At 44.7% G+C, this 16,672-nt stretch overlaps 1 protein-coding gene across 1 annotated transcript; it reads left to right on the plus strand.

Moving 5' to 3' along the window:
* The first annotated feature begins 638 nt into the window (after window positions 1-638).
* GPR45 (G protein-coupled receptor 45) lies at window positions 639-14,537 on the plus strand. The gene is made up of 2 exons (XM_077343584.1): window positions 639-1,192; window positions 12,005-14,537. Exon 2 carries the CDS (start codon window positions 12,247-12,249, stop codon window positions 13,381-13,383), a length of 1,137 nt encoding a protein of 378 aa, XP_077199699.1. The 5' UTR covers window positions 639-1,192; window positions 12,005-12,246; the 3' UTR covers window positions 13,384-14,537.
* The last annotated feature ends 2,135 nt before the right edge of the window (window positions 14,538-16,672 follow it).

Raw genomic sequence — 16,672 nt, forward strand, 5'->3', positions numbered from 1 at the left:
TCCCCCAGGACCGACCATCGCCCAGCTTTACATCAGACTGACACTGCCGGGAATGGAGGAGCGATGTATATGGGTCTAGTTAGTGATTGTTATGCTGACCATCTTTACCGTTTTAAATTGGGATTATTGTATTTTGTTTTAATTCTATCGGCAAGAGGATATCTCGCCGCCTTATGTTCCTATCTTATGGTTTTATCTTGTTGTGAACCCCCACAAGCAGCAGCTGCCCCACTTCTTACCCTGATGCTGCCTTGGAACTCTTTGCTCCTGCAAGAAGTTAAGGCCTTGCCCCATCCTGTTCCTGGATGGAGAGAAATTCACTGGCATTTGTTTATTAAAAGTCACTCGCTTCATTCCACGTAATTAGATCGCAATCGACCTGGCAAGAAAGAAAGCCTGGAGGGTGGGAAGATTTCATTATGCTGTTCTTTATTATGTTTATTTGCAATTGTTATTTATGAAGTTCATTTTAAGAGCAAGGGTGGAAGCTGAGCACACAATTTTGCCTGAGGCACGAGCAGGAAAGATTCTTTTTGCGGCCTCCTCCCAGCCGGTCACATTTCCAAGTGAGCCTCTTGAAGCACTGAAGGGGACAAGCGGCTCCAAACGCGATTGGCCGCTGAAACCTGTAAGGCGAGACCGTGCAAGAGCGGCGTCCGTCCTCCACGCCTCGGGGAGAAGCGTGCGCGCCCAGTCCACTGCGGAGGGAAAGACGCGGCACATCCTCGCCCAAACGATTGCCCCTGTGGGAACAGGGCTTTTCAGCCCTGAGAGGAGACAAGCGAGTTAGGAGGCCTCCGAGCAGGCCTCACTAGCGCTGAATGCTTTAATTTGACGAAGCCTAGCAAGCCAGTATTGGAAGACCCGGCCGCCTTTTGGCCACGGGGACAAAGCCGTTTTGAGACACTTTGGGCGCTCTCCGGAGCGCCTCCATCGCCCGCTTGCTCCGGAATCCTCCAGGTCCTGAAAGGCAGAGCCGTCTCGGGCGCCTCTGCTCCGTCCCGGTCGACGGCCGGCTGGCCAAGCGCCTGCAGGGGGCGCCCGCGGCCCACGTTCTTGGCCGGCCCTGGGCGCCGAAGGACCTGGCGCATTGCGGTGGAGCGGAGAATTGCGCCGGCGGCGCTCGGGCAGGGGAGGGCTGCGCTCGGGCGCAGTCGCGCATTCCCTGGCGGGCCGGCTGCGGCGGAGGCAGGTCAGTGACCGGGACGCTCCCTGGCGGGCCGGGCGGGGGAGGGTCGGGATTGGGGCACCGGCTGCTGCTCCCGCTTTGGCCTGAATGAGCCGCCCAGCGGCACGGCGGGAGGCAGGCTGCGGGCGCTGCAGGAGTCGCCGGGCGTGGAGGAGAGGCGGCAGCGGGGTCTGCTGGGGTGGGGTGGGGTGGGGTGTGCATCCCTCGGTCACAGAGGCCCTTCCTGCACGCAGGCGGCCAAATGCGCGGGTGGAGCGGAGGAGGGGAGAGGGGGGTGGGTGGGCGGCGTTGGTTTTCCGTCAAAGGCAGCCTTCACCGAGCTGCAGGGGAGGAAACGGGTCTCCCCACCCCGGTTATGTAACCACCCCGTGGTTAAGTTTCTGCCTCTTTCCTGGTGGTTTTTGAAAATGGCATTTTACCATGTTCAGTATACAAGTAGATGGCCAAGCCACTTCAAGGCTCCGAAGTCGTGGTTGCTTTTCTCCCACAGACATTTTGACAGGAACTTTGGGGGAAATTGCATCCAGGGAACCCGACTCTGTCAAGAGAAACTCTACTGTGAACAGAATGAATTAAACTCCCCGTGGGTTTCCTAAGACAAGTATAAGGAGTGGCTCTTGGGGTTAGGAAACTGAACCCTCCTCCTTGACATCTGAATCACCCCGGCCCAGACCCAGAACTGAATCCAAGGAGGGATTTGGCCTGGAGACAACCAGTGAATAGAGTAAGTGAATGCCCAAGGAAAGACTAGTATCATGGCCAAGAGCTGAGATGCTGTCAGTTCATCAGTGAGGAAAGATTTAAACTCATAAGGTAGCATTAGACACATTTTCCATCCATGAAAACTCCCATCTTCAGTAGAAGCGTTCTGAAGTGCTTTGGCCAATCTAAGCATTATATAAATTCCAAGGTTTTGACCTCCATCATGAGACAGACCTATATGGACTTCAAGGAATATCTGGTTGCAGTTTTAAAAGAAACCCACAACTGTTGCTGTGCATGTTCGCTTAAACTATAGCTGCTGAGCAATAGAAGCAACTTTAAAACATTTTACTTCATTTCTACTTGAGCTTTCTCCCAAAGTAGCTTCCATCAGTTTCTTTTCCTCCTTTCCTCACATTAGGCTGAGAGTGTGTTATTACAAGGGAGAACAGGGAATCAAACCTGTGTTGCCCAGATCCTAATCTGTCACTCTAGCTGCCCCCAACACCACGATAACAACTGAAGTCCTTTGCCACGTCTCATATGAAAATGCCCTTAATCCTCCACCGTTAAAATGCCGAAAGACATTTTGCATGTGCTCATTGTTTCCTGAGATCTGAAAACAAGGAGAGAAAGATAACTTATGGATACCATGGTTGGCCCTGTTTTCTTATAGCGAATCAGAAATCAAGTAGCACTTTAAAGACCAACATTGTTAATTCCAGAAATAAGCCTCCATAAGTCAGACCTTAAGTATCCAGCTTGATGGACTAACTGAGGTCATAGTCCAAAGGCATTCTGTACATGTTCAGAGGCAGTGATTCCTTGGGTCCAGACAACTGTCTGTTTCTGAAAGGAAGTGCTAAAAAGACAGGGAAAAATGTCTTTCAGAAGATGCCACTAATGGACTATTTTAATATTTATGATCACACATACACAGCTGGCTCATCAAATCTGGCTCACCAGATTAGAAGTCAATACTCCTAACCACTACACCAAACTGGCTCTCAGCAGCTGTTTTTGATGTACTTTTGATATGGATGGCTCCATAAAATGCCTTCTAACTTTGAGGCAGTCCTGAAAAGCCATCTTCCAACATTTCTCAAATGACAAGGTTTCTCTTCCCTTCTGAACTGCATCGATCTTCCACTTCCCCATACCTGCTGTGGTAACTGAATGTGGTGTGCCAGTCTTGTTCTTACGTTGCCTGATAGGGTTGCCAGGATGGGTTGGGGAGACTTACCAGGAGAAAGAGAAAGGCCTAGTCCACGTTGCACAGAAGGTGATGTCATCATGCCAGCAACTTCCAGGTGGTGCCCTGGTATTTGCGCAAAAACTCTATGGTACAACTAGCTTGTTCCACAGTTTTTGCCCTAAAACTAACTTATACCATAGAGTTATTGCCCAACTACCAGAATATTGCCCAGAAGTTGCTGGTATGATGACATCATTTTTTGTCCAACACTGCCAGAATAGACTAAGCATTCTTCTTTCTACTGGTAAGTCCTAAGTCCTGATTGGCACTGGGGGGGGGGGAGGGACAGGGCCTGCTGGCATAGAACCCATGCCTCTGCCAGAGAGTCTGGAAACCCTACTGCCTTAAGCACTTCTTCCTCATTCCTTTCTTGTTTCTGAATACTGCCCCTGAACCAGTTTCTAGACAGACTTTATCTTCCTGCATCTGATCCAGATAGGCTACTCAGCTTTGTTTTGTGGACGGTTTGCACAGATTTACATGCAAATTTGCACCGTTTCATGCATCAGGGCAGCACCCAGAGCCAGGTATAAAGTATAGTGGTAGTTGGGATCTACCAGTCCTCTTGTCTTGTTCATTGCTAGAATATTCCTCGCACCAAGGAGTCTCCCAGTTATTACATAGAGTGAGAGCCAGTGTGATGTAGTGGGTTGGCTTGGACATGGACTGTCTAAGATGCAATCCCCACTCAGCCCTGAAACTCATCTTGGGTGACTTCTTCAATTTAAATTTAGTTTCAAGTGCATTCTGCTCTTCTTCAATTTAAATTTAGTTTCAAGTGCATTCTGCTCTTATGAACTATGGTTTCTGCCAGTTTGTTAAGAGAGACCGCTCACTAATTTCCTGCAGGTTTTCAGTGAGAGATTGCGATGGGCAGATGCAGAAGAATACAGATGTTGTTGATTAGCCTAAGATCAGGGCCAGCCACCCAACTGAGCCCCCAGTTGCCTCCAGTTCAGTACCTTTTGCTTACCTTGCCCTGACGTTTCATTGATTACAGATGGCTCTTATCGCAAGGTTTAAGTTGGAAGCACTCCTTTTGTCTAATATTTAACAAAACACATTTATTTAAAGGCTAATGTTTCATTTCAACAGGAAGGGTTTCAAACTGGCAGGTTAAGTGGTTCATTTAAATATTGCCCATGTCTCTCTGCTGAGCCGAGTTTTCAAAGGGTACAATTTGTCATTGATGTAACCAAGCCTGACAGACAGCTGGTTACAAGGATGAAAAGTTAAAGGGACAGCATCCTTGTGTTGGTTTCCTTCTCAAATGTCCCATTTTTGGGGGGGACAAAACTCCATAAGGATTTTTTACTTAAAGACCAAGAGATCTTTATGATAGATCTATGAACTGACTGACTGGCGTTGTCAAAAGATCATTCAGTGATGGGAATTCCCATCTATGTTGTTCAACTGGCATAGATAAGAGAGTGACTTCACTGTGGTGTGAGCTCAAAGCTGCAATTCTCTTTTCCAGAATCTCAGTTTAGCGACAAACATAAGGACAGTGCTGCCAAGCTCAGTCATCTGCCTGCTTACTTGAAAGTAAGTCCTCCTGAAGATCTCCTGGCCACATAAAACGGCAAACAACTGAATGCAATAAAAGCCTCAGATTTGCCTGTTTGTATTATTAACAGTGGTGTAGCATTAAAAGTCCTTGTTAAGGATGGCCAGGGTGGTGTATACAAACGGATGCATAAAACCGAGGGCCAAGCCATACAGGACAGTGTCATCCTGGTCTCCTTGAGGAGGCAGACACCATTTTAGTGATTTTAAAATGCTGAAAGGCCTGATCAGGCTCTTCTATTCCACCCCCCCCCCCCCAGTCTTTCCAAGCATTGAAACAGCCACAGTGTTTTGGCACCATGTTTTGGCACTAGATAGGGGGCTGCGGGGGGGGGGGGTGATACAGCTCCTCAGCCTTCTCTGTACTCTGGCTTCCCTGTGTCACATACGGTTTGGCCTGGAAATGATCTTTTTCCAGTCAAAATTTGTTGGCATTTTATCTTATACCAGTTCTCTAGGTAAACATGATGGTGGATGGAGCATGTTTGAACTTATTTTTCCCTGATCAAAAAATACTGAGATGGTTGTGACAACATTTGAACCATTTTGCCTTTGTATCCATGGATCTTCTTTTCCATGTACTGATCCCATTATTACTTCCTCTAACCCAGCCTTATCAGCTTTTTTACTGTTGAGAACCCCCTGAATCATTCTTCAGGCTTCGAGAAACCCCAGAAGTGGTGCAATAGGGCAGAATATGGTTGGGAGGCATAGCTGTGTACATGCCCACTTGGGGTCCTTCCCCCCACCCTCCAGGCCCATCATCGGCCATTTGGGGATGGGGGGGGCATATCAACATGACCATATATGGTCAGATCACCCAATAAATGTTTAACAAATTTTTAAAAATGTATTAAAAATTAATTAACTCCCACCCATTCAGGAAGGAAGCATGCGCTAACCCCTCACATTGAATATTGTGCTGCATTCTGTTAGGCCTCAATTTAACTCGAGTTCCATCCCTCACTGTGAGCAGTTTCTGGCTAAATGCTAGTCAGAGTCTGGAGTAATGATGATGAGTCAGATCTAAAAGCATGGAAGGGTGGGGGAAACAGGAGAGGCAACTGCATCATCTCTAGCCTGGCGGAATTCTCAGGGCGAGCGACCACTCAGTGTCTTGGGTCTATCTTGCTGTGAAATCAGAGGCTCTCTAGCAATGCTGCCCGGAGAAAAGCAGGAGGCAGGAGCAGCACATGAGAGCAGCCTGACGAAATTAGCAGTCTCCATAGCAACACTGGCAATGGGCACTTTCTACAGGAGGATCTCATCCGTGTTTTTGTTTTGTCTGCCTCTGTTCTTGCAATGAAACTTTTTTTCATGATAAAAAGTAGAAGCTGTGATGAGGGCAATTGGAGGAGTTTGGCTTGGAGAGTCCAGAATGGCTTTTCTGATGAACTTATCAACTCTCAGCTGCCTTTAAGTGAAGAATCAAATATCACAGTATTGGATCTGTGCATACATTGGCCTGGGACCTTAGTCTGATCGTATAAAATGTAAAGACTTGTCCCCCTATCCTAAATACACACAACAGACTTCTCCGAACCATTCTGTTTTGAGTAGCTTAGTATGATCGCCCCTGTATGTGAGATCTCTTTGTGTTGTCTATTTGACACATGGGCACCAAAGCAGAATTGAAGAATGGGTGGTATAGTGGTTAGAGCAGCCTTTCTCAACTTTTTTACCATTGAGAACCCCCTGAAACATCCTTCAGGTTTCGAGAAACCCCAGAAGTAGTGCAATCGTGCAGAATATGGTTGGGAAGCACAGCTGTGGATGCCTGCCAGGGGTTTCTCCCCTTCTTACCTCCTCCAGGCCCATCATTGGCCATTTTGGAAGGAGGGAAATTGGTTGACATTGTTAGCAGAGTGAATAAGGCAGTGAGGTTGCACATCCTGACTGAAGAGTAAATAAAGGTTTATCCAGGAATTGCCATACTCTAATAGTGCAGAGGAGAGACGGAAATGACTAGCTGGTAGAGAAAGACTGGACTGTGGCTCCCAAGAAGAATCAGGAAATTGCCCCTAAGAGTAGCAGTCTGGAGACAGACAAGGAATGACAACGGGAGAGCATCCTATCTAACACTCTTCTTGCTACCCCCTGTAGGGTCTTCTCCTTTTCTTCTTTGTACACCGGACATTGCCTATTTCAACAGACATGACCACATATGGTCATATCACACAATAAACGTACGCTTTAATATATATATATATATATATATATATATATATATATATATATATATATATACACACACATATATATATATATACACACACAAATATATATATATACATACATATATATACATATATATACATATATATACATACATATATATACATATATATATATACATATACATACATATACATACATATATATATACATACATATATATATACATACATATACATATACATATACATATATATAACAAATTAACTCTCACCCATTCAGGAAACTAGCAGGGCCATCAAGAAACCCCAGGGTTCCATGAAACCCTGGTTGAGAAAGCCTGAGTAGAGCGTCAGATGAGGATATGGGGGGCTATATGAACTACTCCTCTGCCATGGAAGCTCACTCTCTCTCAGCCTACCCTACCTCAGAGAGTTGTAGGAGGAGGGCAGAAAATTATGATAAGCCACATTTGGCCTCCACCATAGATAAAGTTAGGCATGTAAATATCTAAACAGGGAGAGGAATGGGAAGGCGACTGTAAGCCGCTTTGAGCCTCCTTCGAGTAGGGAAAAGCGGCATATAAGAACCAACTCTTCTTCTTCTTCTAAACAATTAGAGCCTCCCCCCAAAAAACCAACCTAGTTAACTTATCGGATGGAAGCATTTTCTGTGCTTGCCATTCAGTTCTTCCAGACTATTGTGGAACTGGTTGGATCTGAACAGGTGTCAGTTGCCTGTAGAGGGTATGTTTGCTGAACCAACATAACCGAGCCAGACCCAGAAGAAAGAAGACAAACAAAACTTGCCCAGGCTTGTATCACTCCTTGTTCCACTGCCCTGTTAGCACCAGAGTGAGGGAGATCTGATCTCTTGCATTCTACCTTCTCAGGATCCCAAGCACAAGACTGGAAGTAGGTTTACTGAAGGACGGCAGACTTGGAGTGATAACTACATGACTCAAAGCCAAGTCAGGTCCTACAGAGGACTGCTCGGTCCCTGGTGACAAAGAGTTCTGTCATTTTCAGCTCCACTTGACAAGTGGAATAGAACATCTTGTTATTGCAGGAGCTTGTTGAAATAACTTGTCATTCCATGTTGGGAACACTATTGTAGCAAAAGCACCTTGTCCTGATTCTGTGGCTTCTAGAAGAAGTTGATTCTTGTATGCCATTTTTCTCTACCAGAAGGAGTCTCAAGGTGGCTTACGTTCGCCTTCCCTTTCTTCTCCCTGCAACAGAAACCCTGTGAGGGAGGAGAGGCTGAGAGAGCCCTGATATGATTGCTCGGTCAGAATAGCTTTATCAGTGCTGTGGCGAGCCCAAGGTCACCCAGCTGGCTGCATGTGAAGGAGGAGCGGGGAATCAAATCCGGCTCGCCAGATTAGAAGTCGGCACTCCTAACCACACCAAGCTGGTTCTATCTGTTACATGTATATTCATACATGTGTTACATCTGCACAGATATTTAGGTTTAGCGCTCTATGATCCTACTGAACAGATCTTTCCTTTTGAACTACATCAAAGGTCACGTGTTTGATTTGTATTCATACGTATTACATTTATTGGCAAATCTTCCACAAAGCCCTTGCATATAGTTTCTAGTTAAGCTTCCATCCATACAGAGCTTGATTCCAGGCCTGTTTAGCACCTTCTTTCTCACTATGCCAAGTGCAGAAGCACAATATGTTGCAGAATGACAGGGCAATATTTCACAGGGCTCAGAGTTCTGGGCTATCACAAGGGAGACTAAAGTTAAAATCCTCTCTCAGCCTTGAAACCCACTGGGTGACTTTGTTCATTCGCTCTTAGGTTGAATCTGTACTTACTTTGTTTATTCCATTGTGGATCCTACGGAATCCAGATCAATTTGAACTCGGGTCTTCCTCTATCTCTCCCCCCCCTGAAACAGAAAAGTGTTCTGCATGTAGTTATGGAAGCTGAAAAGGGGGGGGGGGCAAGCACAGCGGGAGCCTCTTTCTTTCTTTTCTTGAAGTGGGGGAGAAGAAAGAGGATTTGAGACAGCAGAGGAAGGAGAAAAAAACCAAGAGGCAAATCTCTCCCGAGAGAAGTTAGGGCTTCTGGAACTTCTGCCGAGAGAAGTTAGGGCTTCCCCTTTAAGGCAAGCTTGCAACCTGGGAACAAGAAACTGAAGTCTTTGCCAATCAGGGCTTCTTTACCACAGAGGCTCAGCAGCCAGTTCGGAACCAGCAGAGCTCTACTTGGTTTTTTATGCCCATTTTCAAATATTGAGGGTTATGTCCACTCTAGGATACTACAGGGAAAAGGTAGGGTCACTCCAGATCAATCCTGCTTATTGCAGAGGGAAAATTTAAATTGAGCAAAATCAAAATGGAAATCGCAGTCAGTGGAGATGGCAAGGACTGAATCGACCTGGGACTGGAATAAAAGCTCTGTGCAGTTTCAGCCCTAATCTGCCTGTGAGAGCACTGTTGTGAGGATGAAATGGAAAAGGAACAGATCAAAACAGACCACCCTTTGTAGCCTTCAAGAGCAGCACAATGTGGAGTTCACTGAAGTAGGCAAAGGTTTAAGTAAAAACCATTTGGCTAGCTTCCCTCTGGAACCCCTCAAATTAGCTACCTACCAACTTTTGCTTTCTTTCTAGCACAACTGCCTTAGAAACTTGTTTCTAAAAGTTGCTGTCACTTTGCTCTATTTCTATTTATCCCCCACACACACACACACACACACACAGAGAAGAAAATGTGAAGCTGTGGGATAACTTTGATGTTCCAGGATGAAAGTTAAGAAATGTTCAGTGAATTATTCGTGTATATATAGTAACCTTTCTCAATAATCCACTATATAACATACAATTCATTACACTTCACTTCCTTTGATCCTGGTGCTTGACATTTCTAAGGGGATCAAAAAATAATCTGCTGATAGCACTTAGAGCACTTTATGCTTAGGTTGTAGTTCAAAAACCAATATTGGAATTTAGCTGGACTACAGGGCTTGATCCATATTGAATACTAGGGGCCAAGCCTGTGGCATTCAGGAATACAGTGGGTGCTAGATTGGGGTGGGTGGGTTGGAAGAACTCTGCGGACAGCCTCCCACTCCCCCAGGACCTGGAAAAGCTGCTGGCAGCTATTAGGGAAATCACCAGCAGGGGCAGCTCTCATGCAGCAGGGATCTGCAGCCTCCGAGCCTCAGAGGGAAGTGTAAGGAGGAGGGGGTGGTCAGGGGTATGGGACAGAAGGTGATTGGCTAACTGCTGGACAGGCAAGCTGGTTGGAGGAGGAGGCACTCAGGGGTGGGACAGCCACCCTGAGTGGGTGTTAAGCACTGAGTGGTACTTCAACCATGAGACACACTCCTCCTCCGAGCCCTTACCAGAAATATATTATGTTCGACAGATAATGGCATTATAAAAGGTTTCTCACCTCTCAATCAGATTTGCTAAATAGGGGAGTTCTGAAGAAAGGCATAATTTCACTGGGGGATTCTCTTCCCTATCCACCCTTGCAAGAAGTGGGAGCATTCTGGGCAAATTGTGACACCCAAATACTATAAGCCTGTTGCATCCATCTGTTCATAACAGCCAACATTCATTCGATTTACAATTGAGGCCAGGAACCAACAGCTGGATAAATGTGGAGTTTGTGTTATACTTTCAACGGTATATAATGTGAGAACGGCTAAACACACTTGGCTCCGGAGTACATTATGATCCTTCATCTTTACAACATAATGCAGTGGTTCCTGGTGGCAAGTACCGGATTAATGGCAACAGACTCTGTTAATAATATGTTGCTGTGAGTTCTTCTCATGTCTGTCTCCCTGGTATATCACTTGGGATATAGTAAAGTAGGTTTTTTGGCTTACATCTGAAAGAGAGCATGGTGAAGTGTGAACAAGCACTTATTTTTGTGTTGTGGAACAAGATACTACCCTTCATAAGTCCATTTGTGTTTCCTGTTATCATCTACTTATTCATCAGTAATTTAGGGCTGTGATTTAAAAAAAACATACATACATAACCTTCCCATTCACTTGTTCTGGGATGTTCCCCCCCCCCCCAAAAAAAAAAGCAACTAATGCCAGAGTAAGGGGTTTGACATGCCAACTCTTGCTCTATGAATCATTGATATTCCCTCTATTTTGACCTTACAAATTTAATATAAAGGGCTTGGTCCAGATCTTAATGTGTCCAACAGGTGGTTTCATGATGTAGCTAAACCAGGTGGTGGGATGGGAAAAGAGTAGCATTTTCTTTTCCCCTCCCCACAAATGTACACAATAACACTGGGCATCAAAAACTCTTCAGGTGGCTACTATCCATAGTGAACTTTCTAATTCTCACTGTCACCAAAGACAGCTTTTGAATTGGCTTGTGAATAAAGCCAACATTCAGTTGCTCATGTTGCAGAGCAGATATGTTTTTATGAATTGCTTCTACACATGATTTGAATATTTCTTGTACACCTCAGTGGAGTATTTTAGTAAGGAAACAATTTAGAAATACAGTAAACTATACTAAGTTATCAGCGGGCTTGGCAACCATTTGAAGACTATTCCTGGTCATGAAGTAAAATGATGAACAAACTTGTATATGCAATATATATATTAAACTAAGGTTCCTAAAAAAGCTAATTGGTGTAAATAAATAGAACATTAGAACATGATGTGTTATATGAATGGGAATGGGGTCGAATCAACTCACAAACATTTGTCAAGAATTTTGGCAAATTCATGGATTGCAAAGGGATGTTTGCGAACTGTAGAGCTGCATGAACTTCCATGAATTTTGACGTGGCTTGCGGCAGTTCGTGAAGAGCAGAAAGCTCACAGCCATTTAAACCCCTGCTTTTTGCTCACTGCCGGAAGCCTCTGAGCCATTTCATCCCCTGCTTTCTGCTCCCCATGAAGGGTTTGAACTTTAAATGGCTCACAAACTGATGCCTAACCTATCTGTTTGTGATTCAGTTTGTGGTTCTCCTACAAATCAAATCAAATCGCAAAAATGAAGCTCATGCCCATCCCTATGTATAAACATAAACAGACTCTTTCTATGAAAGTAAAAGCAATATGCATGTTATTAAAAAATGATAGGTGGCATCACTGTATTTCCTTTTTCCTGTTTTCTAGATTGGAGAGTCACAGACTGAATGCTTTTGGTAATGTCACTACCAACATTTCTACACAGTAGCCCAAGGAACTTCTTTTGTGCTAACTTCTCTGTAACTTGGTTCTTCTGTTACTTGTAAGACATACGCTTCAGCTATGCCTTTATTCATAGACCTACGTTGCAAGGTTGTGTGGATGATAAGATGGGAAAATGGCAACAGTCAAAGAATTAGCAGGAAGACTTGGCAAGTTTTTCGTCTCTGATGCCAGGATTTTTCACTGTGATGGCATGCAATGAGACTCCAACAGACGATTTGGGTGCCCTGAATGCAAGCACTCAGCTCACAGGCTTTAGTTCCACAATCTTACCTCAGCCACTCAGGATTTTAATGGCCATTATAATGCTTGTTATGATTGCCATTGGCTTCTTTGGCAATGCCATTGTCTGCCTCATTGTGTACCAAAAGCCAGCTATGCGCTCAGCTATCAATCTGCTTTTGGCTACTTTGGCCTTCTCGGATATCATGCTGTCTTTGTTCTGTATGCCTTTTGCTGCCGTCACCATCATAACAGTGGACTGGAACTTTGGGGCTTACTTCTGCCGGCTCTCAGCGATGCTCTACTGGTTCTTTGTCTTGGAAGGCGTCTCTATACTCTTGATAATTAGTGTGGACCGATTCCTTATCATTGTGCAGCGGCAAGACAAACTGAACCCTCATCGTGCCAAAGTCATGATTACCGTTTCTTGGGCCTTTTCCTTCTGTATTTCATTTCCCTCGTTGGTTGGGTGGACATTTGTAGAAGTGCCAAGCAGGGCTCCCCAGTGTGTCCTGGGGTACACAGAGTTCCCTGCAGACAGAGCGTACGCTGTGATGTTAATTGTGGCTGTTTTCTTCATACCTTTCAGCATCATGTTCTATTCTTACCTTTGCATTCTGAATACTGTCCGCCGAAATACTGTCAGGATCCACAACCATGCCGAGGGCATGTGCTCGAGTCAGATGAGAAAGCTGGGCCTGATGGGGCTACAGAGGCCTCACCGGATGAATGTTGACATGAGCTTCAAGACCAGGGCCTTCACAACCATTCTCATCTTGTTTGTTGGCTTTTCCCTCTGCTGGCTTCCCCACACAGTGTTCAGCTTGATGTCCGTATTCAGCAGACAGTTCTATTATAGCCCCTCATTCTACATCACCAGCACCTACGTGTTGTGGCTGAGTTACCTCAAATCGGTGTTCAACCCAGTCATCTATTGTTGGAGAATCAAGAAGTTCCGTGAGGCCTGTCGGGAGTTCATGCCAAAAACTTTAAAGCTCTTTCCTAAAGTGCCTGGACGAACAAAAAGGAGAATAAGGCCAAGCACAATATATGTCTGCAGTGAGTATCAGTCTACAGTTTAGGACTAAACCAGGAATGGGCTTAGGCAGAAACAGGAAGCCTGAATTAAGCTAGAGTCTGTTTCTTTCCTCACTACTCTTCTACTGCCAACCTGCAATGCTGACTTTGGTGTTGCCTGCACAGAACATTTGAAATGTTTTCATATTACTTGTTCAGTAACAGCACATGTAACAATAGCATAAAGGTAAAGGTATCCCCTGTGCAAGCACTGAGTCATGTCTGATCCTTGGGGTGACGCCCTCCAGCATTTTCATGGCAGACTCAATACGGGGTGGTTTGCCAGTGCCTTCCCCAGTCATTACCATTTACCCCCCAGCAAGCTGGGTACTCATTTTACCGACCTCGGAAGGATGGAAGGCTGAGTCAACCTTGAGCCAGCTGCCGGAATCGAACTCCCAGCCTCATGGTCAGAGCTTCAGACAGCATGTCGGCTGCCTTACCACCCTGCGCCACAAGAGGCTGTTAAGAAGTTATGGCTAAGCCTCACCAAACTAATGGGGAAGTATACACATTTAAAGGTTTAGTTACACAACCATCTCAGGGGAGATGGTGGCCAAAAGACAACAGTCAAATGGCACACAATCCCAGATCAGGCTGTGTGCTTAGAAAAAAGCCTTCTAAGTGCTGGTCATCCGACCTTCCATCATACCAGAAGGGGTGGGGGGCAGTATCTCTCTCACAGAAAGGAAACCATTTGACTGACTCCTGGATGCTATTAAGTTCAGAGAGACTGAATACTTAGGTAAGAATACTGCGGATCGTGTGCTTTAAGCTTGCCATCCTATATGCACTAGGACCTACATGGAAATCCCACTGAAAGTCATGGTACGTAACAACAGCTGGGTGTTAGACACAATGATTTCAGTGGGACTTGGCCAACTAACTTTTGTTAGATTATACCCTCTTTTGGGCTTTGTTTTTGTAGCAATGTCCTTCATAAACCATGATTCACTTCACACATGCTGCTACACGTTTTTCAAGATTAATGAATTTATCACAGTGTTAATGCTCCTCTATAAACTTATCAGTGGGAAAATATGACAGATACGTAAATGTGTAATTTTAACATTAGAAAGCAGGTACAAATGTACACATGCAAGCCTACTCACAATAACGTGTACCACAAAGTTCTATAATAAATTAAAGATGTAATTAACATTTGTCTCAGTGGTGCTTCTTTGTTTGCTTGGCTGGCACTTTTCATTGAAATGACAACTTTTGCTTTTTGGGGTCCAATGAGGTCCAATATTCAGCTAATTTATCATTTTGTTTTTCCCCATTGTAAATGTTATGTTTTGTACTTATTAGGATAAAAAGCTTTCCAGTTACCACATTATTTCATTTATATTCTTTCTCCAGTGAGATGCAAAAAAGCTTCCATAGTCGAATGAGGATTTGAACCTGGATCTCCCAGTTAGTAGTTTGATACTCTAACCCAGCCTTTCTCAAAGTTTTTACCACTGAGAAATCCCTGAAACACCTTTCAGGGTTCAAGAAACCATAGGAGTGGTGCAATTGTTCAGAATATGGTTGGGAAGCATAGCTGTGTAGATGCCCACCCAGGGCACCTCTCCTTCCCTCTCCCTCCAGGCCCATCATGAACCAATTTGGGGGGAATGGGTTGACATGACCAATAAATGTTTAACATATTTAAAATATATACAGAAAATTAATTAACTCCCATCCCTCTGGGAAACCCTTCTAGGCCATCAAGAAACCCCAGGGTTTCACAGAACTCTGTTTGAGAAAGCCTGTCCTAACCACCACACCCCATTGGCCCTCTGTGGGAGATAAAAGCTTTCTATAAGTATTCCTTAAAGGTTTCTAATGTACTAATAATCAAAGGTTCAAAAAGACTTTCATACCAAGTGTTGGGCTTGCATCTAGCAATGGAAGAATGGAAAGGGAATTGAAAGGATATTTTTAAAAAATAAGTTTTGCACTAAAATACATTCATTTGGATAGTTTGTGAATAGCATCTGTGCAATAGTAAATCAGATCATAAAACGTAACTAAGTTGGGTTTGATTCCACGCTCCTCCACATACAGCCAGCCAGGTGACCTTGGGCTCGCTACAACCCTGATCAAGCTGTTCTGACTGAGGAGTACTATCAGGGTTCTCTCAGCCTCACCCACCTCACAGGGTGTCTGTTGTGGGGAGAAGAAAGGGAAGGAAATCTTAAGGCGCTTTGAGATTCCTTTGGGTAGAGAAAAGCGGCAACTCTTCTAATAGCTAAGTTTCACGTTTTCTATCATTGGTCCACCATTCCATTTTCCGCCACCACTCCTTTATTTTTTAAATTTTACTAGCAGTTATATTGATCCAGTTTGTGGGGAAACCTGGCTGGAGTAGAAAAGGGCTTCTGGTACAAGCTGAATGTGTTTCCATAGGTACAAGGAAATATATTCCCCAATTTCCATGCATGGTCCCCCTACCTTGCTGTAGGCCCCATCTCAACATCCTTCAGGACTGCAGGAAATAAAGGAGGTGGGCAAGTCGTGTTCCGTGCCAAAAGCTCCACGCAAACTCCATTCATCCCATGACAATCTGAACAGCTGGGCCTGCCGTGGCTGATAGGTTTTGGAAAGGGGTAAGCTGGAACTTTCTTGTTCTAATTTGATATGTCAAGGGGGGGGGCTTTTAAATAGTGGATTAATAATATTACCCTCCCCAGGCATTCTTAAGTGAGACATCCCATTGTATCACATAGTTAAGGCAGCTATGTTCCCCCACCTCAACTGCATTTAATCCCAATTTAACCAAGACATAGCATACGGTCACAACTCTGAAAAGCTAGTGTACGGAACCGAAATCCTTTCTCTGTATCTAGTTCAGAGGACCAGAGCTCTTTTCTGCTTGCCAAACATAACACTTTCTCATATAAACAATTTTCATCCTACAAATACTGTATGCAAATTAATTAAGGGTTCAGGGCCCAAGCACAAAGAAAATCCTATTGGCAGATACGAGCTATCCAAGTGTATCTTAACGTCAACCCAGGAACGACCTTAAATTGACCAAAAGACTTTGTCAAGACCAGCTTTATAGCTTAGAAAGAAAGAAGTTCCGGTTGTTGCTGCTAAAACCACAGATATTGTGCCTATTGATAGAAATGGCTTTCCATCCGGGAGGGGGGGGGGTCAGTTGTGAATCCGTATTTGAGGATAGTACTCCTTTTTTAAAATCTCTCATCCCTTGTCTCTGCCAACTTGCCCACTTCTTAAAATGTGGTGATGTTGCTTCCAGAGGTCTTGCCCTTATGGCTAGCATTTCAGATTTGTGCAGGTTAC

This window comes from Paroedura picta, chromosome 6 (assembly GCF_049243985.1).
Source record: "Paroedura picta isolate Pp20150507F chromosome 6, Ppicta_v3.0, whole genome shotgun sequence".
NCBI classification, from domain to species: Eukaryota; Metazoa; Chordata; class Lepidosauria; order Squamata; family Gekkonidae; genus Paroedura; species Paroedura picta.

Bases quoted from the DNA above. Each gene is read 5' to 3' on its own strand.
- GPR45 (XM_077343584.1), top strand. From the start codon at position 12,247: ATGCCAGGATTTTTCACTGTGATGGCATGCAATGAGACTCCAACAGAC.